At 43.7% G+C, this 27,884-nt stretch overlaps 2 protein-coding genes across 5 annotated transcripts in view; one reads left to right on the top strand and one right to left on the bottom strand.

The window, feature by feature from the left end:
• Window positions 1–26,783, bottom strand: part of PLD1 (phospholipase D1) — a 234,676-nt gene extending 207,893 nt beyond the window's left edge. For 2 of the 4 annotated variants that reach the window (XM_037840664.1, XM_037840681.1), the window contains exon 1: window positions 26,439–26,759. The gene's annotated coding sequence lies outside the window, so the exon portion shown is untranslated. Of the gene's footprint in view, window positions 1–1,630; window positions 1,647–26,438 lie in introns of all 4 variants that reach the window. The other 2 variants (XM_037840674.1, XM_037840656.1) reach the window with 2 other exon arrangements.
• Window positions 25,952–27,572, top strand: LOC119538022 (translation initiation factor IF-2-like). Its single transcript, XM_037840715.1, has 2 exons — window positions 25,952–26,310; window positions 26,876–27,572. The coding sequence occupies exons 1-2, from the start codon at window positions 25,992–25,994 to the stop codon at window positions 26,950–26,952; spliced, it is 396 nt and encodes a 131-aa protein (XP_037696643.1). The 5' UTR covers window positions 25,952–25,991; the 3' UTR covers window positions 26,953–27,572.
• The last annotated feature ends 312 nt before the right edge of the window (window positions 27,573–27,884 follow it).

Below are 27,884 nucleotides of genomic sequence, written 5' to 3'. Positions count from 1 at the left end.
GAAAATTTATAACTAATAAAAGTAAGGGGAATCAAATATTTCTAGGATGTTTTCCCCTATTTTAAGCCAGATGAATAAGCATGTTAGGAAATCTTATTCATTTAGAGGTGAAAGAGGCAAAATATGTTTGTATACACCTTATTTTATTGTATTCTTTAGTAAAGAAAAAAATTGTACAAAGGAGATTCATTTTAGAAAACACAAAGCATGGAAGACTGATTTAGGGGTTCTTCTAACAAGTAAACATTCCTCTAGCACTAAGAATAATTAGAGTAAATTAAGTAGCATTTTCAAGGTTTCTATCTTATTTAAAGGAAAATCTGAAAGATATTACAGGCCAAAAATTATTCCCAAACTCTGATATGTTATTAAACTTCCTGAGGGTTTCTGGGAAGAGAGATGACTCTACATTTCCTTGTTCTAGTTTGCTAATGCTGCCGGAATGCAAAACACCAGAAATGGATTGGCTTTTATAAAGCGGGTTTATTTGGTTACGAAGTTACAGTCTTAAAGCCATAAAGTGTCCAAGGTAACACATCAACAATCAGTACCTTCACTGGAGGATGGCCAATGTTGTCCGGAAACCTCTGTTAGCTGGGAAGGCAGTGGCTGGCGTCTGCTCTGGAATTCTGGTTTCAAAATGGCTTTCTCCCAGGATGTTCCTCTCTAGGCTTCAGCTTCTCTCCAAAATGTCATTCTCAGTTGCTTTTGGGGTATTTGTCCTCTCTTATCTTCTCCGGAGCAACAGTCTGCTTTCAAAGGCTGTCTCCAAAATGTATCTGTAAACTGCAGTTCCTCTCTCAGCTCCTGTGCATTCTTCAAATTGTCCCCCTTGGCTGTAGAAAGCTCGTTCCTTCCGTCTGAGCTTATATAGTGCTCCAGTAAATCAAACCAATATGTTTCCAGCACACACATCGAGTTTGTACTCAGTATTAACTTACTGTTGAGATCACCTAAAGGACTGTGCTGGTTTGGATGTATTATGTCCCCCAAAATGCTATTATCTTTGATGCAGTCTTGTGTGGGCAAGAAACATATTGATGTTGATTGGGTTGGAGACTTTTGATTGGATGTTTCCATGGACATGTGATCACTCAACTGTGGGGGAGATCTTTCATTGGATAATGTCCATGGAGGTGTGGCCCCACTCATTCAGCATGGGCCTTGATTAGTTTACTGGAGCACTATATAAGCTCAGACAGAAGGAGTGAGCTTGCTACAGCCAAGAAGGACAATTTGAAGAACACACAGAAGCTGAGACTGGAGCTGTAGCTGAGACAGACATTTTGAAGACGGCCATTGGAAGCTGATGCAGGCATTCTGGAGAATGCCATTTTGAAATGCAACCTGGGAGCAAGCAGATGCCAGCCATGTGCCTTCCCAGCTCACAGAGGTTTTCCAGACAACATTGACCATCCTCCAGTGAAGGTACCCAATTGCTGATGCATTACCTTGGACACTATGGCCTTAAGACTGTAACTGTGTAACCAAATAAACCCCCTTTTATAAAAGCCAATCCATTTCTGGTATTTTGCATCCCAGCAGCATTACCAAACCAGAGCAGTGTGCAATAGGGGAAGAAAAATGCCTTTTGATTTCTACCACTCCAAAAACCAACTTAAATACTTACCTATTTAATTTGACCCCTGCAATAAATAAGGAAAAGAAAAGCATAATTAAATTTAAATGGTAATTTACTTTTTACTGCCCCCAAGGAATAAATAAATAAGTAGGATATTTAAGGGAAAAAAGGGGGGGAGAGGCCGGAAAAAAAAAAATAGAACAATATTTTCTAACATTTTTAAACAGCGATTCTTTTGATCAAATAAAGTCTTTAAGAAGCCAAATATAAATAAATAATGTGGTATGGGATTATTACCCAAAGTATAAAATAAGTATCCATGAATCCATAGTGACAGAAATAAATGGTTGGGGGGGGGGGATACAAATCTCTTGTGCAGAAAAATTCCAAATAATTTATGAAGATACACCCCTCTCAAAGAGGTGGAGAATAACTCCCCACTCCTAAATGTGGGTTGCGCATAATGACTTCCTTCTACAGTACAGTATTGGAAGGGGGTGGGGGATAGCAGGAGTAACCTGACAGTGGAGAAACCTGACAAACACTCCCTCAGCCAAGTGATCAAGGTCAACATCAACACCAATACGTCATGTTGATAGTATGTACCTTTGCTATGATATCATGAGAATGGCACCTCACCTCTGGGTCTTCCTACCAAAAACTCATAATCCCAATCTAATCATGAGAAAAACATCCAAACTGAGATGTATTCTACAAAATACATGATCAGGAGTGTCAAGGTCATCAAAACTCAGGAAAGTCTGAGAAACTTACAGCCAAGATGAGCCTAAGAAAACATGTCTACTGAATGTAATGTGGTATCCTGGATGGGATACTGGAATAGAAAAAGGACATCAGGGAAAACTCATGAAGTCTGAATAAAATATGGACTTCCATTAATAATAATGCATCAATACTGGTTCATTAACTGTAACAAATGTACCATACTAATGTAAGATGTTTATATTAAGGGAAACCATATACCCCAGTGAAACTCTCTGTACTACCATTACATTTTTTAGAAAATCTAAAACAAAAAGTTTATTTTTAAAAAGACAAATATACAAAACTGTTTTAAAAGTGAGATGCACTGGGAATGTGAAATTTAGAGAAGCTCTAGGGCTCTACTCTAAAGTCCTGGCCCCAGCTCCAGCCTCAATTCCAGCCAGCCCCTGAAACACATTGCAGTTTGAAACTCACAATCAAGAAAAACTGAAGCATGTCATTCTTAGAAAATGCTAGCCCATTCCAGGTGACCTGGCAGGATTCTGCTGCAAGGTTCAGTCCTACCTTAGGATCACTGCATTATTCCCTAAGCTCTACATGGGCAGAACCACATTTTAGACTTAATAGCATGTGCTGAGCACTCGGATGGTGCAAAAGTCTCTGTGCTTGATATATTCTCCAACACTAGCATAAGCAGAGACTATTGCAAACACAGGATGAAGGCTCTCACTGCCAACTTTACTGAACTTCCTGGGAACAGATTTGCAAAAGTTACATCACCATTAATCAAACTTGTCCTATGTCTTCTGGTATCAGACAGGACAAACATCTCCAGCACCTATTTCTAATCTCCAGTGGGCCACCATCACTCCCACCCATCCACACACAAAAAAACAAAAAACAAATAAGCAAACAAACAAAAATGCTCCTGGTAGAACCCCCAAAAAAGGGGGTAACAGAAATTTCCCCCAAATCATTCATATTTATTTTATATTGCTTTCATGGTTAATTGATCCATTCTATCACAGATCATTCACCCACAAGACAAATAAATGCAACTAAATCAAGTCTGTGCAAGCTCCCTGAAAATGAAAGGTAACATTCACATAGAAAGCTACAGATTTATATCCCATCAGTTGAGAGTAGCCCTTGTTCCAAAATTCAGTCATATCTTAGCAATAAATCATTGTAATGAACAAGGTAGCATCTGTGAGGTCAAAAAAGAACAATTAAGAAAGCAGATGAATTGCTTGGGAACCCAGGGTTCATACTAACATTGCATAGTTATATAGCAATTTGGAGAGGGATTCATTTAGCTGTTAATTAGTGGGCACTTACTACATGTCAAGCAAGTCCCTGCTGTAAGAATCCCAGTATATAGGAATATATTAATTCCAATAAGCAATGCAGGAATCCCAGTGAACAAAAAACAAAGCATGAAAAGAAGTGTCAAGACAAAAATAAACCATGGTGAAAGACTAGAAGGGGATGGAACAGTAGGGAAAGCAATGCAGGCTAAGAGAGAAGGCAACTTTAGAGGTCAGAGAAACCCCTTCCATGGAGAAAACTTTTGACCTATGACACAAATGAAAAAAAAAAAGAAGGAGCAAGCCCATGAGAAGACTAGGGAGAATTGTGGTCCAGGCAGAGGCAAAGGATCTAAGATGGAACCAAACCTGGTGTGTTCCAGAAACAGAATGAGAAGTCATGAAAACTGACTTGAACCAAGGTCACAGAGGTTCAAGTGGAAATCAAACCCAGCACTCCTGACTCACCTTCTGGTTGTCCTCCACCACACACAGCTGTCTCCTTGGGTAGGAATTAGGTCCCAAAACAACAGAGCACAGGAAATGAGACCCTAGTATAAATGACAGATTGGTCGGGGCACAGAACAGTCCTCTGGATACCAAGGTTCATACAATCAGAATTTGAGGTAAAACATAAAATTAAGGTTCTCATGCAATATGGCCAGGGTCCAGCAACCCGACAGACTTGCCACTGTGCAGAGTACACAAGTGCCAGGACTGGGCAGAACAGTCCACAATGGGGGCCAAGAGACACATGGGTGATCATCAAAATCCCAGGGAAACAAGAAAAATACTATTTTGAGGGAGGTGGGGCAAGATGGATGAATAGAGAAGTGTGGAACTTAGTTTGTCTTCTAGGGCAGCTAGTAAATAGCCAAGAAGTATCTGGAACAACTGTCTGGGGGACTTCTGTGAACAGACAGACACACATCATACCCCAGTCTGGAATGGGTGGAAGGGCTGAGATCACAGCACAGAACTGTAAGTAAGTCTCCCAAGCCTGGAGGCTGGTGCCCCATCTCCACTGGTGCAGCAGGCTGTTTTGGAGTCACTTCCCCAAGTGAAAAAGAAACAGTCTCTACTAGGAGTAAGACAAGGAGAGCTAAAGCAAGATCCAATTGTGGATTTAATTAACAAAGTTAGATGCACCTAACCAGAGGTAGCTCCTCCACAGAGAGGAGGTGGGACTGACAGGGAAAAGAAAAAAAGAATACTGGAAAAGGGCTGTGCCCCAAGAAAACAGAAACATAGAGCTGGTTACCAACTCCAGCTCTTGACTGGCAAAACTGGGGGGCTGAAGACTGGGTCTGAAAAGGATTATCTTTTTTTACTTTTTAGCATAAAGAAAGCAGCATGCTTTTTCAGTTGTCAGCACTGCCACCGTCAAAGGTAGAGCTAAGGTATGTCTAAGAGACAAAGTAGTCAGGTGGAGACAATTCCCTGAAGGGTTTATCTGCCCCAAGAAAGAGAGTGGGGCAGGGCCCTGCACAAGTGGCAGCTCTCTTTCAGAGAATCCAGACCCTAGGGGCTAGAAAACACAGTTTAAGCCTGCCCTCTACTTCAGCCTCTGACTCAACCATGCCCCTGGCAGGAACAGGGTCTGCTGAGAATTAAAGGCACCATATCCCTTTACACTGGTGGGGAGCTGCAGACTGACAAGAACCACCTACTGGGCAAGATAGGAAAACCACAGAATCGAGAGGTTTCACAGAAAAGACTGGTGCCCTGCAGAGTCTCCTCCCCAGGGAAACTTGATACTAATTACACACTCTTCCTGAGTCCTGGGCCTGTCTTGTCTGGGAAAATCTGACTGGGGTGGGGTAGAACCTTTCTGGGGAGACCCTCCTCAAAAATAAAAAAAAAATAAATAAAAACAAAAATAAAAAAATAAAATGTCCATATAGGCAGGGCAAGAACCAGAAAAACAAGAGCTGAGAAATTATGATCAGTTAAACAGAAGCTTGCTAGAGGTCTAGAATAAGTTGAACTGAATGCCAAAGAACAAATAGAGAACAAAGCCAACGCACAAGAAAACCCTAGGTAAAAGAGAGAAAACGACCACTAGATAAACTAATCAAGGAAATCAGATGCCTAGACACCAGGAAAAATCATGACTTATACTAGGCAGAAGGAAGATATGGCCCAGGCAAAGGAACATACTAACACCTCAACTGAGACACAGTAAATGAAACAACTAATTAAAGATATTCAAACAAATCTAAATCAATTCAATGAGTTGAAGGGAAATGGGGTCAAAGAGATGAAGGATATAAAAAAGGCATAAGGTGTCCATACAAAATAACTCAAAAACTTGAAAAAACAAATAGCAGAACTTATGGCACAATGGAAGTGATGAAAAACACAATGGAGATGTACAACAGCAGATTTGAAGAGGCAGAAGAAAGGATTAATGAACTAGAAGACAGACACCCGAAATCCTACTCACAAAAGAACAGATAGGGAAAAGAATGGAAAAATATGAGCAGGGTCTCAGGGAACCGAATGACAACATGAAGTGCACAAATATACAAGTTATAGGTATCCCAGAAGGAGAAAAGAAGGGGAAAGGGCAGAAAGAATAATGGAGGAAATAACTGAAAAGTTCCCAACTCTAAAAAAAGACATAAAATTACAGATCCAAGAAGTGCAGCATACTACAAACTGAAGAGATATGACTAGACCTACTCCAAGACACTTACTAATCAGATTTTCAAATGTCAAAGACAAAGAGAGAATCCTGAAAGCAGCAAGAGAAAAGTAATCCATCACACACAAGGGAAGCACCGTAAGACTATGTGCAGATTTCTCAGTAGAAACCATGGATGCAAGAAGGCAATGGTGTGATATATTTAAGATACTGAAAGAGAAAAACTGCCAACCAAGAATTCTACATCCAGCAAAACTGCCCTTCAAAAATAAGGGTGAGTTTAAAATACTTTCAGACAAACAGGCACTGAGAGAGTTTGTGAACAAGATACCTGCTCTACAAGAAATACTAAAGGGAGTGCTAAAGACGGATAGGGGAAGACAGGAGAGAGAGGTTTGGAGAGGAGTGTAGAAATGGAGATTATCAGTAAGGGTAAAAAGGGAGGAAAAAACAAAACAAAACAAAATAGGACATATAAAATCCAAAAGTCAAAATGGTAGAAGAAAGTACTGCCTTTAAAAGTTAAGAACACAGGTTATCAGGACAAAGAAAGAGGGTGGAAACTGGGCATTTGATGCTGAAGGAGTACAGAATGTTCAACAGGATTGATTGTAAAGATCCAGAAATGGATAGCACAGTACTACCTGATAGTATCACAATACTGTGAGCACAATAATGAACAAAGCTGAGTGTGAGTATGGTTGAAAAAGGAAGACTAGGGGCATGCATGACACAAGAAGGATAGAGGATAAAAACTGGGACTGTATAACTTAGCAAAACCTAGAGTGGGCAACTGATGGTGATTAAATGTACAAATATTAGCAAGTTTTTACATGAGTGATAATAAATGAATGTCAGCACTGCAAGGTGTTGAAAATGGGACAGTATGTGGAAAAAATACAATCAATGCAAACTAGGGTATATAGTTAACAGTAACAGTTTAATATTCTTCCATTAATCATAACAAAAGCAATATAGAAATGCTAAAAGTCAATAAGAGGGGATACAAGGGAGGGGTATGTGATTCTTGTTGATGTGGTTGTCTCTTTTTTCTTTTTTTATTATTCTTTTTTTTTTTCCTCTTCTTCCTTCTTTGTGGAAGAAATGGAAATGTTCTCATAGAGATTGTGGTGGAAGCAGCAAAAGAAAAGCAATCCATCAAACACAAGGGATTATACTGGGAGCTATTAACTGTTCACTCAGGATGGATTGCATGGTGTGTGAATAAAACTGTTTAAAAAATAAACATTGAGAGATGAGTGCTGGAGAAGATGTGGAGAGATATACCTATTCACTGTTGGTGGGGAAGTAGAATGGTGCATCCCCTGTGGAGGACAGTGTGGTTAAAGGAGGCCAAGTGTAGGGCTGCCATATGATCCCGCAACCCCATTATGTGGTATATACTTGGAAGAACTGAAAGCAGGGACACAAATAGGCATAGGCATTTGCACACTGGTATTTATGTTGGTAGTATTCATGATTTACAACAGATAGAAGTGGCCTAAAGGTACATTGATGGCTGAATGGAGGGGCAAAGTGTGGTATACACATACAGTGGAATATTCAACAGACGAGAGAAGGACTGAAACTGTGAGTGACGCATGCAACTATGTAAATGAATCCTGATATTATGGTTGAGTGAAGTAAGTAAAAAATGAAGGGACTCACTAATATAAACTATCTGTAATGAGCAAACACTGAGAATTGAATTTGAGAGCATTGGTTACCTGGGGATAGAATGGGAACAGAGATTGGGCAATCAATGATTAAGGAGTACAGAATGTTCCATAAGGCTTATTGTAAAGGTTCCTAGACTTTAAGCTCTTACAGCAGTCTATTCCTGAGTTTTAACTGTTATTTCTAAATTCTGAGATGCTGAGCACTTTGTTTATAACCTGGTAGTTCCCTGGAAATTTGGGTATCTTTGTGATACCTGAGACTCAGAATTAGAGTTCCGCAGCTCAGAAAATCAGCATTACTCATACAACAGTTGTTAAAGAAGCTGAAAAAAATATCAGACTACAATTGGAGATATGAATGAAATGCACTTGATTAGGACTAAGGTAAATTAGAATACAGGGTTAAGGATGATATTGACTGTATTTTAAAACTCCAACTTCTGTGTGAGACAAAGAAAGAGAAGTTTATTTGGTACAAAATTTATATTTTCTGTAGCGCACTATCTAATTTAACCTGTCTGGTCAGTTTATTTAAACAACATAATTACATGAAACCTAGAATAGGGAATGAGATCTTGTTATTCTGTATAGGATAATGTAATACCCCAAAACATCCCAGAATATTTTGAGCAGAAAATAAAAAAGTATTTGCAAAGTCCCCTTGAAGGACTGGGGAAAAATATGAAACTATTAAACTTACACATCTGGGGAATTCCTACTATTCTCTTAAGCCAATAGGGGCTCCCAATTTAATAAGCCAAGCCCTTGATCCAGAGGCTTGCTCTTAGGAAACTTACCTATGCCTAAGAGTAACTCCAAGAGAATCTCTTTTGTTGCTCAGATGTGGTCTGTATATCTAAGCCAACTCTGCAAATTAACTCACTACCTTCCCCCCTAATGTGGGACAGGACTTCCAGGGGTGTAATTCTCCCCAGCAATGTGGGACATAACTCACAGGGATGAGACTGGCTTGGCATCGTGGGATTGAGAAAGGCTTCTTGACCAAAAAGGGGAAAAGAAATGAAATACAAAAAAGTTTCAGTGTCTACAAGATTTCAAATAGAGTCAAGAGATCATCCTGGAGGTTATTCTTATGCAGTATATAGATATTCCTTTAATTTTTTAGTGTATTGGAATAGCTAGAAGGAAATACCTGAAACTATTGAACTGTAATGCAGCAGCCTTGATTCTTGATGATGATTGTATAAGCATATAGCTTTTATTGTGTGACTGCATGATTGTGAAAACCCTGTGACTGACACTCCCTGGATCCAGTGTATGGGCAGATGAGTATAAAATAACCAAACAAAAACAAAAAATAATAGGAGGGATGTTCTGGTTTGCTAGAGCTACTGTTACGCAAAATAACAGAAATGGATTGGGTTTTATAAAGGGGGGTTTTGGTTACAAATTTACAGTTCAAAGGCCATAGAAGTGTCCAAACTAAGGTATTAATAAAAAGATACCTTCACTGAGAAAAGGCTGACAGTATCTGGAACACCTTTGTTATTTGGAAAGGCATGTGGTTGGCATCTGCTGGCTCTTTGCTCCTGGATTCTGGGTTCAAAATGGCTTTCTCCAAAATGTCTCTGGGCTTGTCTCTCTTAGCTTCTTCAGCTCCTGTGCATCTAAGCATCTGGGGGTCCTCTCTTAGCTTCTCTCTCTCAGCTCCTGTGCATTCTTTCTTGCTCTCCCAGGGCATTTCTCTCTAAGCATCTGGGGGTCCTCCCTTAGCTCCGGGGCAAACTCTAGGCCTCATCTCTTAGCTTAGCATCTCCAAACATCCTTCTGTCTGCATCTCTCAGCATCAGCTTTCAAGGGCTGTCTCAAAAGTTTCTCTCTCATCTTCTCTTGGGGCGTTTGGTTCTGTCTGTGTGAGCTTCCTTTAAAGGACTCCAGTGATCTAATTAAGACTCACCCTGAATGGGCGGGGTCCACACCTCCATGGAAATAATTCAGTCGGAGTTTCCACCCTAATCAACAGACTAATCAGTCTGCCCCCACAAGACTGCAGACAGAAGGATGTTTGGATATGGCTTTTCTGGGGGACATAATATATCCAAACCAGCACAGGGGATAAGGGGTATGGGATGTTTTGGGTGTTCTTTTTTACTTTTATTTTTTATTTTCTTATTTTTAGTTTTCTTTTTTTTTTTTTCTTTTTTTTTTTGGAGTAATGAAAATGTTCTTAAGTTGATTGTGGTGATGAATGCACAACTAAATGATACTGTAAGCCACTGATTGTACACTGTGGATGGATTATATGGTGTGTGAGTATATCTCAATGAAATTGCATTTAAAAAATACTATCCTGAGATCCCCACCCCAAGAATCCCAATTTAGAAGGTTAGTGGTAGAAACTGGGAATCTGTATTTTAATAAGTTCTCAGTGATTTTGTTCCCCCATACCTTAGAGCTACTGTGATTGGGGGATGAAGCAGGACAGGATCTTTGCAGGGAAAAAAAGGTCAGAAGAATCTTATTTCTACAAAAGAACATAATCATGGGTTATATTGAATGTCGAGATCTAAAATATTTGGAATCAACCAGCCAACTAAAAAGAAAAAATAGATACAAACTGCATAAGTAAGCATATTTCTTTCCCCCTACCATACCCCCTAATTCAGAACCCCTATAGCAGTTGAAGAAAAAGAACTGGGCAAATCTCATTAGTCTCAAAGAGAAAGATGGAGAAAGTGGGGAAGCTCTGATGTCCCACATAAGCAAAAGTTGGGAGTGTGCTGGCAAATGTTGAACAACCAGGCAGGAGTGGGGTAGAAACCCTAAGTGTAGTGTTTGCCAATTTCCATGGTATAAATATTCCCACCACAACTGATTTCATGTTACAAACATGAGATCACTGAATCTGCAGTTGGGAAGAGAAGTTGGTTATAGTATTTCTACCATATACAGATATAACGGATGTAAACAACTTCAAGAACATAGATAATAGCAAATATAACAAAATAATTAGGAATTGATGGATTTTGGTATTCATAACCTTTTGTTTTCAATGTAATTTATTTAATATAAATTCAGAACTTGAACTTTAAGATCATTTAATTTTTAATAATGGCATGTTTAACAACCATCTCACAAAATTACTGAAAATTTAAAAATTAGTTCTCAGTATGAGCCAGTTGTAGCACATCACTAGCTGTAAAAAAAAGAGTTTGCTGCCTGTTTCCTTGCTCCCTACTGGGTCTTAGTCTTCTCTTCCCTATAATGTAGGTATAGCAATGTCCTCCCATCCGCACCAAGGAGGTCTAAGGTTCTAGCAGCGAAGAGGCAGCTTCTGCAAGAGGTGGGGCAGGGAGGGAAGATGGAGCCAAGCAGCTGGCCACTGTCCCCCATCCAGGAATTGTCCAGATCAGCTCTGCTTTTAGGTGTTTCAAAAACTGAGATTTTACAGAAAAGCGCATTCGGTTCTTGGAGACAAGGAGTTTGAAGACTGCTGGGCTCGAATACTGATGAACCGTCTACACTCCACCCATGATTTACGTGGCTATTCACCACACCTCTGCAAAGCTGATATTGCCAGTGAAGCCCCACTCCCATTCAATGTGAAGCTAAAGAATACAATGGGAGGGGTGCTTTTACTACATAGTATGAGCTAATTCACTCTTTCCCTAAGAGTACACCCTATTGCTTTTTAATTATAAATATATTTTAGAAATACATCTCTGTGCATACACCCACTGGTAAAGAACAATGAATCATGCTTCTTCCATTAAATGTTAGGCTACAAACATGATGAACTAAAGTAAAATTATCTGACTAAAGTCAAAACGCCTACCCTAAAATTACAATTACCAAAGGCATATAGTTCACTCTCTGTGGCTGCAACCAGCTTTGTTGCCAGAAGTCTTCATACTACTTCTCACCACTGGGGTCTCATGGAACCTCACTCTCATCAAGAATTCCTCCTGGGAAAAATTAATTCCTTCCTCCCACATTTTTCATAGGGCCTCATTTTGAAGTCTAGTACTAATTCCAGTTTGGTGATTTTTGGGTGTTGCTCCTGCTGGATTGGGGGTGGGGAGGGAAGGAGGGTGCACGATGGCAGGGAACCTAACATTTATTATGTCTTTTCTATATTCCAGGCTCTCTGCTAGGCACTTTACAGGAATTATTTCATTTAGTCCTCACAACAAACCTGTGAGCTAGGTATCATTTCTACAGATGGAGAAACCAAGGCATAGAAAAATGAAGATACTTGTCTCAGTCCACACAGTGCTGGAACCCTCAGGATCTAAATTCAAGCTCTCTGGCTGCCAGGCTCAGGGCCTTTTCCACTTCTCCCAGTGCAGGCCCTGTCGGGCACAAACTTCACAACCTGGTTTGCTCAGTCACTGTGACATCACCCTGCATATCCAGCCAAGACAATGGCAGATTTGGAGTTGAGACTGGGGTTGGAGTAAGGGCTAGGGTTCAAGTCTTTGCTTCATGTTCATAGCTCTGAAATACTTACCATCTACAATATCCTAACAAGTGTTTTTACCTTTTACCTGGCTGGATTTTTTGCCTTTCTTAAAAAAAATCTTTTTGACATCACAATTAATCATACTCAAAATACACTTCCATCCCAAATCATGCACCTCTACTCTAGCTCATACATTTTTATTTCAAAGTGGAATAATGTTGACATTCAAATAACAATAACTAAAACCTTAGCTTCAACTTGTTTTTGTTCCCTACTCTTAGCCCCCTTTTACCCAAGTTCCTACTTTTGATTCCGCATCTTCACAATATCACTGCTCCAAACACCTGGAATTGTTTTTAGGCTTCAAGCCATGGAACCCCCACCCCCACCCCTGCCGCCCCCAACTATTCAACCTTCTTATTTCAAAGGACTCCTTCCTCAGAACTTGAGTGGAAAACACTTCAGACAAAGGCCAATGAAATGAGCACAACTGCTAATTCAAAATACCACAGACTGTCCACACCACATCTACAGATTTATTTTTTTAAATATTTAAATAGCACAATGCAACAAATACGTAAAGCAATAACAGTTAAAAAAAAACTTCTTTTCTGAAAATATCTGATATATTTTGAATAAAGTAAATCACACCATCTTCCTTTATCCTAAATGCATCCTTTCATTCAACTTACACCTGTTGAAAACTGCAGTGGTCCCTGGAGACACAAAAATGACAAAAACACAGTCTGTGACCTCAAGCACTCTACCCTATCATAAAAAAGACAGATAAATAAACAAAAAATTGCAAATTCAGTGATCCTCTTAAAGTGTTACATATAAAACTCATCCATTTAAAGGCAGTATAAACCAAAATAGACTCAATTACTATGAAGAAGACCCATAGCAGGGCTAAGAGTGCCCTGTTTCTTATTGTCCCCACACAATTAGCAATGGTTTAAGCAACATTAAGATCACTTCAAGTTACACCAAGGGAAAGGTCATTTTCAACTGCTTTTGACATTTCAAAAGACATTAGTAAGAGGTGGCAATGAAACTTGAGGCTGTTTATTAAGAACTGACAAATGACATTGAGTACTGAACCTTTATTTTCCTGTTCTTAGTATAAAGTTTATAAATTTATGCCCTTAGAAGTCTCTCCCTCTTTCAACAAAAGAACCAACTAAACAAAGTTATTTTTATTTCCGTGTTTTTCTTGGCTGATTTTCTTTTGTGCATCAGAGCCTTTCAAAAAGTCCCAACTCTAGATCTATAAAGCTCAAAAAATGATTGAGTGCATAATAAAATATTACCTTCGTCCAGAGAGGAGCCCAAGGTCACAGGCATTAGCAGCAATTAGGGAAGGAATCTGGAATTCTGGAGTCCAGAGCAACACTTCACGTGGCCCAGAGTTGGCCACTAGCTTCTGCTCTGTCAGCCACTGGGCCTTTATGTAGCCAATTGGATCTGGTTTGGCCATACTGATTATTAAAATATTGAAACCCTTGCTTCCCAATTGGCAAATACCAACCCAGCCCCCCAAATACACACCTTGGCCTCTCCAGACCCTCCCATGTCCCCCATCCCAAGCTGCCCAGCAAGGGTTAACAGCTGACCCAGCAGAGGGTCTCTAGGACCCTGCCCCAGACACTCCATCCCTGGACATAACAACTTTCCACCTTAGTTTTCCTCTCCTGGAAAGTGATGGAGTTGAATTAGCTGAGTTGCATTATGATTGCAATTATGTTAAATTATTTATGTCTCAGGAGGAGGACAAGACAAAGAAGATAAAAACTTGAAAACAATTCATTTGTTGGTGGAGAAGAGAGTGAAATCTCAATTATATTTTTCTGGATTTGTTGAATGGCGATAATGAGATTACTTACTTCACAGAGTTGTTTTGGGGATTGCATGTGCCCAGATTCATAAATGCTTAGAAGAGTACCTGGCACAAAATAAGCACCATATAAGTGTTTATTAAATTAACAAATCATTTTATTCTGGCACTAAAATGTTTGTTCGATAAATATAAGAATTTAGAAAGTTTCACAACAGAAAAAAAAAAATTGTGGTGCTATGGAACACTTACATAACATATACTGTTGTTTAATAATCCAGCACTAAAACATCTGGGATCCAGATTCTACATTGAATTCAGGGAAATGACCCTATCGGAATGCATTCCCATTGTAGCATAAGATACAATGGTTTGTATGAGTCCCTTCCTAATCAGAAATGCCACAGACATACGAGAAATTCAGGTTATGAGTTTCCTATTTTAACTGTGCAACAATATTTAGCCATATCCCGGCAGGACGATAAATTTTGTTCTGTAGTGCTAAGACCTAAAGGATTGTAAACAGAAAACCAGGCCTTCCTTGGCTTCTGCTTCTCTCTTGACACTATGAGTCAGCCTAACTGCAAGTTTATAGAGCCATATTTTAGGTGTTTGGTCCTTTGGCATCAAACTTTAGTAAACACCTGGAGTGGACAGGAAATACTATATCCAGAAGCTAGCTTGATCAAAAGTACTTTTAGTTACTAAAAAGGTACCACAACCTGAGCTCAAGCTTAATTTGTATAGATGCTAAGCACTGCTAAAGGAGACAAAATTGACTTTTTACCTTTCTGTTAGATATTCAGAGAAGGAAACTATCCAACAAGAACTTCCTTACCTGTTCCTCCCACTTGATAGTTACACTTCACAATAACTTTATATACACATTTAAATAGTTACAAGCTTTTATCCTCAGATAGTAATTTATTAGACCTTTTCTGATGGAGATAAGACTTATTAGACATAGTTTGGGAATGGCTTTTCACCTTTCCTCTTTAAAAGTGCACTTCTCTAAAATTATGAGAAAAAACTCTTACCTTGCTTAATGAGAAAATGAAAGCTTTCTATCAAGGAAATGCTATTATTAAAACCCTTTAAGAGTTAAAGGTAGGGCGGACTGGTGAGCTGTATGTTTTAGTTACTCCTCCAGGAAAGTAGGTAGAAAGCCAGGAACTGCGTGGACTGGACACCACAGAGCAATCGGACTTTGGGCATACTTCATACAACACTCATGAAAATGTGGAACTGCTGAGATCAGCAAAATCCGTAAGTTTTTGTGGCCAGGGGACCCGCACCCCTCCCTGCCAGGCTCAGTCCCGTGGGAAGAGGGGCTGTCAGCTCCGGGAAGGAGAAGGGAGAACTGCAGTGGCAGCCCTTATCAGAAACTCATTCCACTGATCCAAACTCCAACCATAGATAGACTGAGACCAGACACCAGAGAATCTGAGAGCAGCCAGCCCAGCAGAGAGGAGACAGGCATGGAAAAAAACAGTACGAAAAACTCCAAAATAAAAGCGGAGGATTTTTGGAGTTCTGGTGAACATAGAAAGGGGAAGGGCAGAGCTCAGGCCCTGAGGCTCATATGCAAATCCCAAAGAAAAGCTGATGTCTCTGCCCTGTGGACCTTTCCTTAATGGCCCTAATTGCTTTGTCTCTTAGCATTTCAATAACCCATTAGATCCCTGAGGAGGGCGCTTTTTTTTTTTTTTTAATCTTTTTCTTTTTCTAAAACAATTACTCTAAGAAGCCCAATACAGAAAGCATCAAAGACTTGCAATTTGGGCAGGTTGAGACAAGAGCAGAACTAAGAGAGCTCTGAGACAAAAGGCAATAATCCAGTGGCTGAGAAAATTCACTAAACACCACAACTTCCCAAGAAAAGGGGGGTGTCCACTTACAGCCATCATCCTGGTGGACAAGAAACACTCCTGCCCATCGCCAGCCCCATAGCCCAGAGCTGCCCCAGACAACCCAGTGTGACGGAAGTGCTTCAAATAACATGCACACACCACAAAACTGGGCGTGGACATTAGCCTTTCCTGCAACCTCAGCTGATTGTCCCAGAGTTGGGAAGGTGGAGCAGTTTGAATTAACAAAGCCCCATTCAGCCATCATTTCAGAAGACTAGGAGCCTCTCTACACAGCCCAGCAGCCCAGAACTGCCCTGGGGGGACAGCACTCACCTGTGACATAGCACAGTCATCCCTCAACAGAGGACCAGGGGGTGCACGTCCTGGAAGAGGGACTCACTTGTAACTCTCAGGAGCCATACACCACTACCAAGGACTTGTGGGTCAATGGCAGAGACAAACTGTGGCAGGACTGAACTGAAGGATTAGACTATTGCAGCAGCTTTAGAACTCCAGGATCACCAGGGAGATTAGATTGTTAGAGCCACCCCCCGCTCCCTGACCACCCAGAAACACACCCCATATACAGGGCGGGCAACACCAACTACACACGCAAGCTTGGTACACCAATTGGACCCCACAAGACTCTCTCCCCCACTCACCACAAAGGCAAAGCAGGGGAGAACTGGCTTGTGGAGAACAGGTGGCTCGTGGACGCCACCTGCTGGTTAGTTAGAGAAAGTGTACTTCACGAAGCTGTAGATCTGATAAATTAGAGATAAGGACTTCAATTGGTCTACAAATCCTAAAAGAACCCTATCAAGTTCAGCAAATGCCAAGAGGCCAAAAACAACAGAAAATTATAAAGCATATGAAAACACCAGACAATATGGATAACCCAAGCCCAAGCACCCAAATCAAAAGATCAGAAGAGACACAGCACCTAGAGCAGCTACTCAAAGAAGTAAAGATGAACAATGAGACCATAGTACGCGATACAAAGGATATCAAGAAGACCCTAGAAGAGCATAAAGAAGACATTGCAAGACTAAATAAAAAAATAGATATCTTATGGAAATTAAAGAATCTGTTGACCAAATTAAAAAGATTCTGGACACTCATAGTACAAGACTAGAGGAAGTTGAACAATGAATCAGTGACCTGGAAGATGACAGAATGGAAAATGAAAGCATAAAAGAAAGAATGGGGAAAAAAATTTAAAAAATCGAAACGGACCTCAGGGATATGATAGATAATATAAAACATCTGAATATAAGACTCACTGGTGTTCCAGAAGGGGAAGAAAAGGGTAAAGGTCTAGGAAGAGTATTCAAAGAAATTGTTGGGGAAAACTTCCCAAATCTTCTAAACAACATAAATACACAAATCATAAATGCCCAGCGAACTCCAAATAGAATAAATCCAAATAAACCCACTCCAAGACATATTCTGATCACACTGTCAAACACAGAAGAGAAGGAGCAAGTTCTGAAAGCAGCAAGAGAATAGCAATTCACCACATACAAAGGAAACAGCATAAAACTAAGTAGTGACTACTCAGCAGCCACCATGGAGGTGAGAAGGCAGTGGCACGATATATTTGAAATTCTGAGTGAGAAAAAGTAGCGGGATACAAGATTAATGCACATAAGTCAGTAATGTTTCTATATGCTACAAATGAACAAACTGAAGAGACACTCAAGAAAAAGATACCATTTTCAATAGCAACTAAAAAAATCAAGTACCTAGGAATAAACTTAACCAAACATGAAAAAGACCTATACAAAGAAAACTACATAACTCTACTAAAAGAAATAGAAGGGGACCTTAAAAGATGGAAAAATATTCCATGTTCATGGATAGGAAGACTAAATGTCATTAAGATGTCAATTCTACTCAAACTCATCTACAGATTCAATGCAATCCCAATCAAAATTCCAACAACCTACTTTGCAGACTTGGAAAAGCTAGTTATCAAATTTATTTGGAAAGGGAAGATGCCTCGAATTGCTAAAGACACTCTAAAAAAGAAAAACGAAGTAGGAAGACTTATACTCCCTGACTTTGAAGCTTATTATAAAGCCACAGTTGTCAAAACAGCATGGTACTGGCACAAAGATAGACATATAGATTAATGGAATCAAATTGAGAATTCGGAGATAGACCCCCAGATCTATGGCCGACTGATCTTTGATAAGGCCCCCAAAGTCACTGAACTGAGTCATAATGGTCTATTCAACAAATGGGGCTGGGAGAGTTGGATATCCATATCCAAAAGAATGAAAGAGGACCCCTACCTCACACCCTACCCAAAAATTAACTCAAAATGGACCAAAGATCTCAATATAAAAGAAAGTACCATAAAACTCCTAGAAGATAATGTAGGAAAACATCTTCAAGACCTTGTATTAGGCGGCCACTTCCTAGACTTTACACTCAAAGCACAAGCAACAAAAGAAAAAATGGATAAATGGGAACTCCTCAAGCTTAGAAATTTCTGCACCTCAAAGGAATTTCTCAAAAAGGTAAAGAGGCAGCCAACTCAATGGGAAAAAATTTTTGGAAACCATGTATCTGACAAAAGACTGATATCTTGCATATATAAAGAAATCCTACAACTCAATGACAATAGTACAGACAGCCCAATTATAAAATGGGCAAAAGATATGAAAAGACAGTTCTCTGAAGAGGAAATACAAATGGCCAAGAAACACATGAAAAAATGTTCAGCTTCACTAGCTATTAGAGAGATGCAAATTAAGACCACAATGAGATACCATCTCACACCAATTAGAATGGCTGCCATTAAACAAACAGGAAACTACAAATGCTGGAGGGGATGTGGAGAAATTGGAACTCTTATTCATTGTTGGTGGGACTGTATAATGGTTCAGCCACTCTGGAAGTCAGTCTGGCAGTTCCTTAGAAAACCAGATATAGAGTTACCATTCGACCCAGCGATTGCACTTCTCGGTATATACCCGGAAGATCGGAAAGCAGTGACACGAACAGATATCTGCACGCCCATGTTCATAGCAGCATTATTCACAATTGCCAAGAGATGGAAACAACCCAAATGTCCTTCAACAGATGAGTGGATAAATAAAATGTGGTATATACACACGATGGAATACTACATGGCAGTAAGAAGGAACGATCTCGTGAAACATATGACAACATGGATGAACCTTGAAGACATAATGCTGAGCGAAATAAGCCAGGCACAAAAAGAGAAATATTATATGCTACCACTAATATGAACTTTGAAAAATGTAAAACAAATAGTTTATAATGTAGAATGTAGGTGAACTAGCAATAGAGAGCAATTAAGGAAGGGGGAACAATAATCCAAGAAGAACAGATAAGCTATTTAACATTCTGGGGATGCCCAGGAATGACTATGGTCTGTTAATTTCTGATGGATATAGTAGGAACAAGTTCACAGAAATGTTGCTATATTAGGTAACTTTCTTGGGGTAAAGTAGGAACAGGTTGGAAGTAAAGCAGTTATCTTAGGTTAGTTTGCGGGACACTGATTACGCGCTTTAACTTGGCGGGCCTGGGCTGGGGGACCGGATCCACCCCTGGGGAGGGTAGTGGGTACGGGTGAGTGCGCCCTCTACAGCCCCCCGGGCCTGGGAAAGTGAGGCCGGAGGCAGGCCCCATTTCCTCACCCAAAATATACCAAATGTTAGGAGAGGCTTGCCGGAGGGAACCGCCTTTTCCCCACCCCCTTATCTTGCCCGGACACTCCCCGTTGCCAGCGCAACTCCCATCACCACCGGTGCGCATACATTGTTGCCGGACACCGTTACGGGAGCAACTCTCACCCCTTTTCAATCAACCTCCGCGCCCTCTCAGAACCAATCCAAGCCTTTAACCCTTACAGCTACCCCGCCCTCTAAACCGCCCGATATAAACTTGTACTCTCCCCTAATAAACTCTCTCTTGGTTTTCATCATCCTAAAAGAAACGTGTCCCGCCTGTTCCTTTCTCGCCGCCCTCCATACTTGCACGCCTCCCGCCGGGGACCTGGCCAAGTCCCCCGCCTCGCCCTCACCTCCGGGAAAGAGCCCCCGCCGCCGGTACCCTCGGAGCAATCCTGGAAGCCTAGGATTTAGCAACCGGCCGCCACCCTCCCCCAGACGAGTCAACTGCGACCGCAACTGGCGCCCAACGTGGGGCACCTGGAATTAAAAGTCCTCTCTACGCAGCGGTCCAGTAAAACCACCTGCTCGCCCGGACGCCTCTCCAGCTCCCCTTCTCCTCGCCTGCAAAGTAAGGGCCGCCTCTCCCTCGCCGCCCCGCGGAGCCGCCCCTCCCACGCCGCTCCGCGCCCGGGCCGCTCTTCCTTTCCCGCGTTAACCTAACTCTTACCCCCGACTACCTTTCGTCTTCTCTTCCTATATCCCCACATTCCTCCTAACACTCTTCCTCCAGTAGCTTTCCCTCTTCCCCTCCATTACTTTGCTGTGGTCCTCTGTGTCTTTGTTTCTTTGTTTCGCGCGGTGTGCCTCTTTGCAACCGCCCTCCCCCCCAAACTGCTCTCGCTACTAGAGGCTCCTGCCTTCCATTCTCACCATCTCCTTCGGCCTCGCTGCCACAGTTTACCTCATTTTCTTTACTCAATAATCAACCCCCCTTTTTTTCTCTTTTCTCACTCCGCTATGGGTAATCGTCTATCTGCACGCCAAGCACCCCAAGTTCGCGCTCTGGCGGGTCTCCTAGACACACATCGCTGTAAAGTGTCTGTCCGGCAGCTGCAGGTATACTGGGACCTCCTGCTGCCCTTTAACCCATGGCTCACCACTTGCCATCTTTGGGACCCTGTTACTTATGATCGCCTTATTGATCGGGTCACCAACGCCATGGAACATGAGAGCAAACGCTTCCCTCCCGGCTTGCTCCCCACCTTAATAACCGTCCGCTCCTGCCTTCAAGGCTCCCTTCCCCCTGATCGAGGCCCCATTAAATCCAAGGAGGCCCTATCAACCCAGCCAACAGATTCAGACAGCGATACTAATGTAGACCACGATTCGGACACAGAATCCTTAGTCGAGCAAATTAACAACGCGCTCGAAGTCGCCCCCCAAAAACAAAGCAATACTAAGCCTCGCCAAGATGGCGAACTTCCTCCTTCTTCTTCCATCGAGGGGAGGAAGTGCTCCGGCGATGACGTCAGCCCTAAGCTGGGCCGGAAACCGCATGCGCTTTACCCCGCCCTTTCACAGGGCGGAGTTAGTCCGCCATCTTATGCCTTGGGCCCCACCCTTTCACAGGGCGGAGCTAGTCCACCATCCTATGCCTTAGCCACTCCCACCGCGCCGCCGTCTTGCGACGCTTGGGGCCTCCCACTTCCGCCTCCCCCTCCGGCGAGCTCCCCCTCGGAGCCGCTACCGGCAGCTGCCGCCGCTCCTCCCACCCTGCCGACTAACAACCCCTGGCTGCCTTCTACACCTCAAGGCAACCCTTGGGGCAACGCTCCCCCTACCCCCACTCCCGCGCCAAGCCCTCTGCAAGCGCGTCCTCCTTTCTCTCGTGCCTTTCACTGCTTTCCTCTTAACCTTACCCCCACACCACAGAAACCGTATGACTGGTATCCCATTGACTCTAATACTATTAAGCAGCTTCGCAGGGCCGTCAAGGAGGACGGGTTGGGTAGCCCATACGCTTCCCAAATACTGCAGGATCTCGGCATGGACTTTTGCATCCCCCAAGACTGGGCCTCGCTTGCCCGTTCCATTCTTAACCCCGGCCAGTTTATTGATTGGCGTGCTCACTTCCAGGCGGAAGCAGCTAAGCAAAGTGAGCAAGACGCAGCCACTGGAGTCTATCATCCCCCCGAAGCCTATTTAGGCACGGGAGCATTTCTAAATGCGTCTGCTTATATTAATGTCCCTGCCACCTTCTGGACTATCCTCAGAGGCATCGCCTTACGCGCGTTTGCCAACTGCTCTGCCCGTCGACCTGACAGCTTTACCAAGCTCCTCCAGGAGCCAAACGAACCTTTCGCCACCTTCGTATCCAGAGTCGAAGAAACCTGCGCTAGAAAAGTTAGCAACCCCCAAGCCCAGCTAGCTCTCACCCGAGAACTCATTCTAGAAGGGGCTAACCCCCCCTGTAAGCAAGCCATTCTCCCCTTGAGGGAAAAAAGTCTAGATGACTGGGTTCTCGCCTGCAGTGCCTTTGACCCAGCTGCCGCGTCCCTAGCCCAGGCTGTCTCTAGCGCTGTCACTGCCGCCTTAGCCGCCACCACCGGTTGTTTTAAGTGCGGGCAGAGCGGTCATTTTGCACGGGAGTGCCCCAATGCAGAAATCAGCCGCCCGCCTTTCATGCAGCGCAATGGGCGCCCCCCTCCCACTCCCTGCCCACGCTGCCAGCGTGGCTATCACTGGGCGCGCGATTGCAAGAGCAGCCCCAGAGATCTTGGCAAGAATAGCTTAAAAAACCTCTGCTATCCTTGGTGCCCTGACGGCAGTCAGCGCCAGGGCACTGAGCAAGCTTTAAACTCCAAGCGGGGCAAGCCTCAGCCCCGCCCCTAAGAGGCAGCGTGCCGGCCGGTTCTAATAAAGCTAATCACTTCACCGGCAGTAAAACGCTTCTCTGGACAGTCCCTATCACCCCAGAAAAGCCTACTCGTAAGTTAAGAATAGAGGGGCAATGGTACACGGGCACGCTCGATTCAGGGGCAGAGGTCTCTTGCATGCCCGCTCAGTATGCCACCATGTGCATGGTTCTCGATGGTCCCTCGGTAGTGGGAGCCACTGGTACCTCCACCTCTCTTCAGGCCATAAGGCCCATTAAGTGGGAGGATGAAGAGGGCCACTCAGGCACCTTCCGCCCGTTATTTCTACACACCATAGACCAAATTTTATGGGGCCGTGACATCCTCGCCACCTCTGACGCTCCCTACTCCGAGATGACAACCAACCCTCCGCGACCTCACCGCCACCGGTCAACCCGCCGACCACGAGGCCCTTCTCGATCGCCTGAACATCGCACCAACCTCGAGCTCCAGCTTCTCTGAACCTCCAACTTTAAACCCCCCACCCTCGTCCATCCCGCAAGCAGCAAGGCCCCTGTCGAGCGCCCGGGCGCCACACCAACGCCGAGCTCCAGCCTCGCTGAGCCACCGTCAACCCCTTTTCCCCTCCCCGACCTCCCCCTTCCCTCATCCCTTAGCGGACCTCTCCGGTAAGCTTCTTCCTTTAATTAGAAAAGAAGGGGGAAATGCGGGACACTGATTACGCGCTTTAACTTGGCGGGCCTGGGCTGGGGGACCGGATCCACCCCTGGGGAGGGTAGTGGGTACGGGTGAGTGCGCCCTCTACAGCCCCCCCGGGCCTGGGAAAGTGAGGCCGGAGGCAGGCCCCATTTCCTCACCCAAAATATACCAAATGTTAGGAGAGGCTTGCCGGAGGGAACCGCCTTTTCCCCACCCCCTTATCTTGCCCGGACACTCCCCGTTGCCAGCGCAACTCCCATCACCACCGGTGCGCATACATTGTTGCCGGACACCGTTACAGGAGCAACTCTCGCCCCTTTTCAATCAACCTCCGCGCCCTCTCAGAACCAATCCAAGCCTTTAACCCTTACAGCTACCCCGCCCTCTAAACCGCCCGATATAAACTTGTACTCTCCCCTAATAAACTCTCTCTTGGTTTTCATCATCCTAAAAGAAACGTGTCCCGCCTGTTCCTTTCTCGCCGCCCTCCATACTTGCACGCCTCCCGCCGGGGACCTGGCCAAGTCCCCCGCCTCGCCCTCGCCTCCGGGAAAGAGCCCCCGCCGCCGGTACCCTCGGAGCAATCCTGGAAGCCTAGGATTTAGCAACCGGCCGCCACCCTCCCCCAGACGAGTCAACTGCGACCGCATTAGTTGTCTTTTTCTTACTCCCTTGTTATGGTCTCTTTGAAATGTTCTTTTATTGTATGTTTTTTTTTTTAATTTTTTTTTTCATACACTTGATTTTAAAAAGGGAAAAAAGTTAAAAAAAAAAAAAAAACAAGGAAAAAAATATGTAGAGCCCTCTTGAGGAGCCTGTGGAGAATGCAGGGGTATTGGCCTACCCCACCTCCATGGTTGCTAACATGACCATAGACATAGGGGACTGGTGGTTTGATGGGTTGAGCCCTCTACCATAGGATTTACCCTTGGGAAGATGGTTGCTGCAAAGGAGAGGCTAGACCTCCCTATAATTGTGCCTAAGAGCCTCCTCCCGAATGCCTCTTTGTTGCTCAGATGTGGCCCTCTCTCTCTAGCTAAGCCAACTTGAAAGGTGAAATCACTGCCCTCCCCTCTACGTGGGATCAGACACCCAGGGGAGTGAATCTCCCTGGCAACATGGAATGTGACTCCCAGGGAGGAATGTAGACCTGGCATCATGGGACGGAGAACATCTTCTTGACCAAAAGGGGGATGTGAAAGGAAATGAAATAAGCTTCAGTGGCAGAGAAATTCCAAAAGGAGCCAAGAGGTCGCTCTGGTGGGCACTCTTATGCACAATTTAGACAAGCTTTTTAAGTTCTAAAGAATTGGGGTGGATACCTGAACTGGGGTGGATACCTGAAACTATCAAACTACAACCCAGAACCCATGAATCTCGAAGACACTTGTATAAAAATGTAGCTTATGAGAGGTGACAATGGGATTGGGAAAGCCATAAGGACCACACTCCCCTTTGTCTAGTTTATGGATGGATGAGTAGAAAAATAGGGGAAGGAAACAAACAAACAAACAGACAAAGGCACCCAGTGTTCTTTTTTACTTCAATTGCTCTTTTTCACTTTAATTATTATTCTTGTTATTTTTGGGTGTGTGCTAATGAAGGTGTCAGGGATTGATTTAGATGATGAATGTACAACTATGTAATGGTACTGTGAACAATTGAATGTACGATTTGTTTTGTATGACTGCGTGGTATGTGAATATATCTCAATAAAATGAAGATAAAAAAAGAGTTAAAGGTAAACAAACCTTACAACTATCATTTTAAATTAAGAAACACATGCTAAATAATCAGACAACTCCCCAAGAAGTAGTTTCCCACTATCCAGCTCATGAATCAATAAGTCTAAATGAGTGTTATTCAGCAGGTATCATCATAGTTCATAAATATTCTGACATCAGGGATAAACATGGTAAACACAAATTTTTCCCCAAAGCCTTAACTACTCATACTTTTTATATGGATTGCGAATTGTCCTGGATCCTGAGAAGACAGATTGGGAACTCATACAATAAATGAAAAGGTCCCCAAACAGCACTAAAAGCTGTGTACAAATTCATTTGTATGTTACAAAACATTTAATACTGAACTAGATTCTTAGTCAAATATGCAGTATGTAAAGGTGGCATCTGTTCACAGTTCAAACTGAAACATTCTTTTCATTTCTTTAAGTTTTAAGTGCACCATCATAATTAACCCCATTTAACACGCCACAAAAGTCTGGGTTATCTGAACTGAAATTGGCAGACCTGGCTGATAAAGTTAACGGAACTTCCCGTTCTGGGGAGAGAGGAAGGGATGATCAAATGCAGCAACGCTTGCGTTACTTAAGAATCTACTTGCATTTAATGCTTTACAGAAGAAGTAAAAAAAAAAAAAAAGCCAATAATCCGAGATCACGAGAAGCAAATACAGGCGTGGCGGTAGATCTCGACTGTTTCTACAAGGGCAGCTCTGGAGGGCGTCACAAAATCCAGTGGAAGGCGTGGAGGACCGCGCTCCTAAATCGGAGACGTTTGTTCCAAATACCTTGAATCTGGAGCGACGAGAACAAGCCCTTTACACACGCCCCGCTCCTGGCCCTCTGCCCTAGCCCCACCCTCGGCGTCATCATATCTTGGGTCCCGCGGCGAGCAGCTGTGTGGCCACACGCCCAGAACTGTGCATCTGGCCAACTTCGACTCTCGGAATGCAGCACTTCCTGGTTGCTCCGGGATGCTGGTCCCAACGCGCCCGCCATCCCTGTCACCCACAGCGCATGCAGAGGCTCAGTCGGTGCGCCCGGCGCAAACCAGGGGCATGCGAGATGGCCTGGGAGCACCAGACGTACTGCACCGGGAACCCAGCGTCGAGGGGAACTTACATCCTACAGAGGCGCCCCGCCCCCACCCCATCCCCGCCTCCACCCAGCTCAACTCTGCGCTGAAGGAACGGGAACCCAAAGGCGTGCCCAGGAGGCCCCCGGGGACCCCGAGAAGGTTGATCCCGCCAGGCAGCAGCGGCGCTGGCGCCTGCTTCAGACGCAGCTGCCAAGGTCTTGTCCAAGTTGGGCGGGAAGCGGCCAGCTGCCCGGGCAAGTGGGAGGAGGGACGAAGGGAGAGAGCAGCGGAAACCAGACTCCCCGGGGAGCCCTGAGCGCCCGCGCCGCGGTGCGTCTCTTACCTGCAGGGCGAGGACAGCCCGAGGCACCGGCGCGGCCTCAGCGGACTTTTGGGGCTCAGGCACAGGTGGCACAGCTGGAGGCGCTGGGGAAGCGAGAGAGGGAGGGCTGGAGGGGGGCTCTGCGCTGTGCCGCCGCCCGGAACTCGCCGCCCGGATTCGCCCTGGCTTCGCAGGGGTGGAGCGAGGCGGTGCCCGGTCCTGGGTGCGTCGCGGCTCAGACTGGTCGCTACCGCGGCTGGCAGGAAGGCTCCAACCACTAGGCGTCTCTCCTTGTCCCGGATTTCTATTCTCTCTTCTCCCAAAGTTTCACATCCCGACCCCATCAACCTAGAGAATGTTCAGTAGCTATTGTTATAATTTCAGGTACTCTTGAGTCGCCACATGCCCAGGCATCGTTCTAAGTGCTTTGCCTAGAATATCTCTCTCGCCCATTGCAGCTACTAACAACTATCGGCCCCATTATACAAATAAGGAAATAGTGGCCCAAAACATTGAAATAACTTGCCCGAGGTGATACAAACAAGAAGTAGGAGCTTTGCTGGCGTCATCTCTAAACCTTCCTGCAACCCTTGAGTAGGTATCATGGCCAATTTACAGGTAAGAAACTGAGCCTCAGAAAAGTACAACAACATCCTCAGATCGCTCACCTTAAAAGGCAGGAAACTGGAATTTGTGTGTTGATGACCCGAAAGCCCAAGCTTGGTATAATTCAGAAATCAGGAGTAAAACATAGACAATTCCCATCCCATTCATGGAACTGTCCAAATCCAGCAATCTTTGCCATTTTCAGTACACTTAAAGTTTTAAGAAAAAAGAACCAGTTGTCATGTGGCTTGAATAGCAGCCCTTTGGGAAGATATTTTTTAATATGGGCCAGCCCCAGCCTTATTACACAATATTGCCTCCTGCCAAGGCTGAAGGAAGCAATCGCTCCACATACACCAAACTGTTAATAACGATGACCACTTTAAAAAGTTTAGTGGATATTGCACCCACCAGACTGACAGAGTTACACAATGTCTTATTGCACACCCAGAGCAACATGAAATGAAAAATATAATAGTCCAGCCCAAAGTAGGCCTAGGGGGTGAAATTATAGTCTGGAACTCCTTCTGTAATCTATACTTGCTCAGCTCTCCCTTGATTACATTTTTCTCTTGTGAGTACATCTTTTCCTAATGATAGGAGTTGCACAGCCTTGTCACTCCTTCCTTATTGAAAGAAATGATTGATGTCTTTTGAATCTTATGAAACTGACAGATTTTTACAATTAAGCACATGGCCCTCTGAGCAAACAGAACATTGCCTAAGAGGAGTTTGGCAAGTTTAAGACAAGCATGTTATTGAAAGTCTGAAAACCTTCTTTCCTCCCCTTCCTTCTCAAGTTTTATTAGTCACAGATGAATTGATATGTATTATTCACAAGTAACTATACTTTTGCAAGCT

The sequence above is a fragment of the Choloepus didactylus genome, chromosome 1 (assembly GCF_015220235.1).
Source record: "Choloepus didactylus isolate mChoDid1 chromosome 1, mChoDid1.pri, whole genome shotgun sequence".
In the NCBI taxonomy this organism is placed as follows: Eukaryota; Metazoa; Chordata; class Mammalia; order Pilosa; family Megalonychidae; genus Choloepus; species Choloepus didactylus.
The sequence above is the reverse complement of the archived record's forward strand: the minus strand, read 5'-3'. Positions and strand labels throughout refer to the sequence as shown.

Excerpts from the sequence above, each read along its gene's own strand:
- LOC119538022 (XM_037840715.1), top strand. The coding sequence starts at position 25,992 with ATGCTGGTCCCAACGCGCCCGCCATCCCTGTCACCCACAGCGCATGCA. Across the intron at positions 26,311-26,875 it reads CTTCAGACGCAGCTGCCAAG|CTACTAACAACTATCGGCCC; the intron begins GTCTTGTCCAAG and ends CGCCCATTGCAG.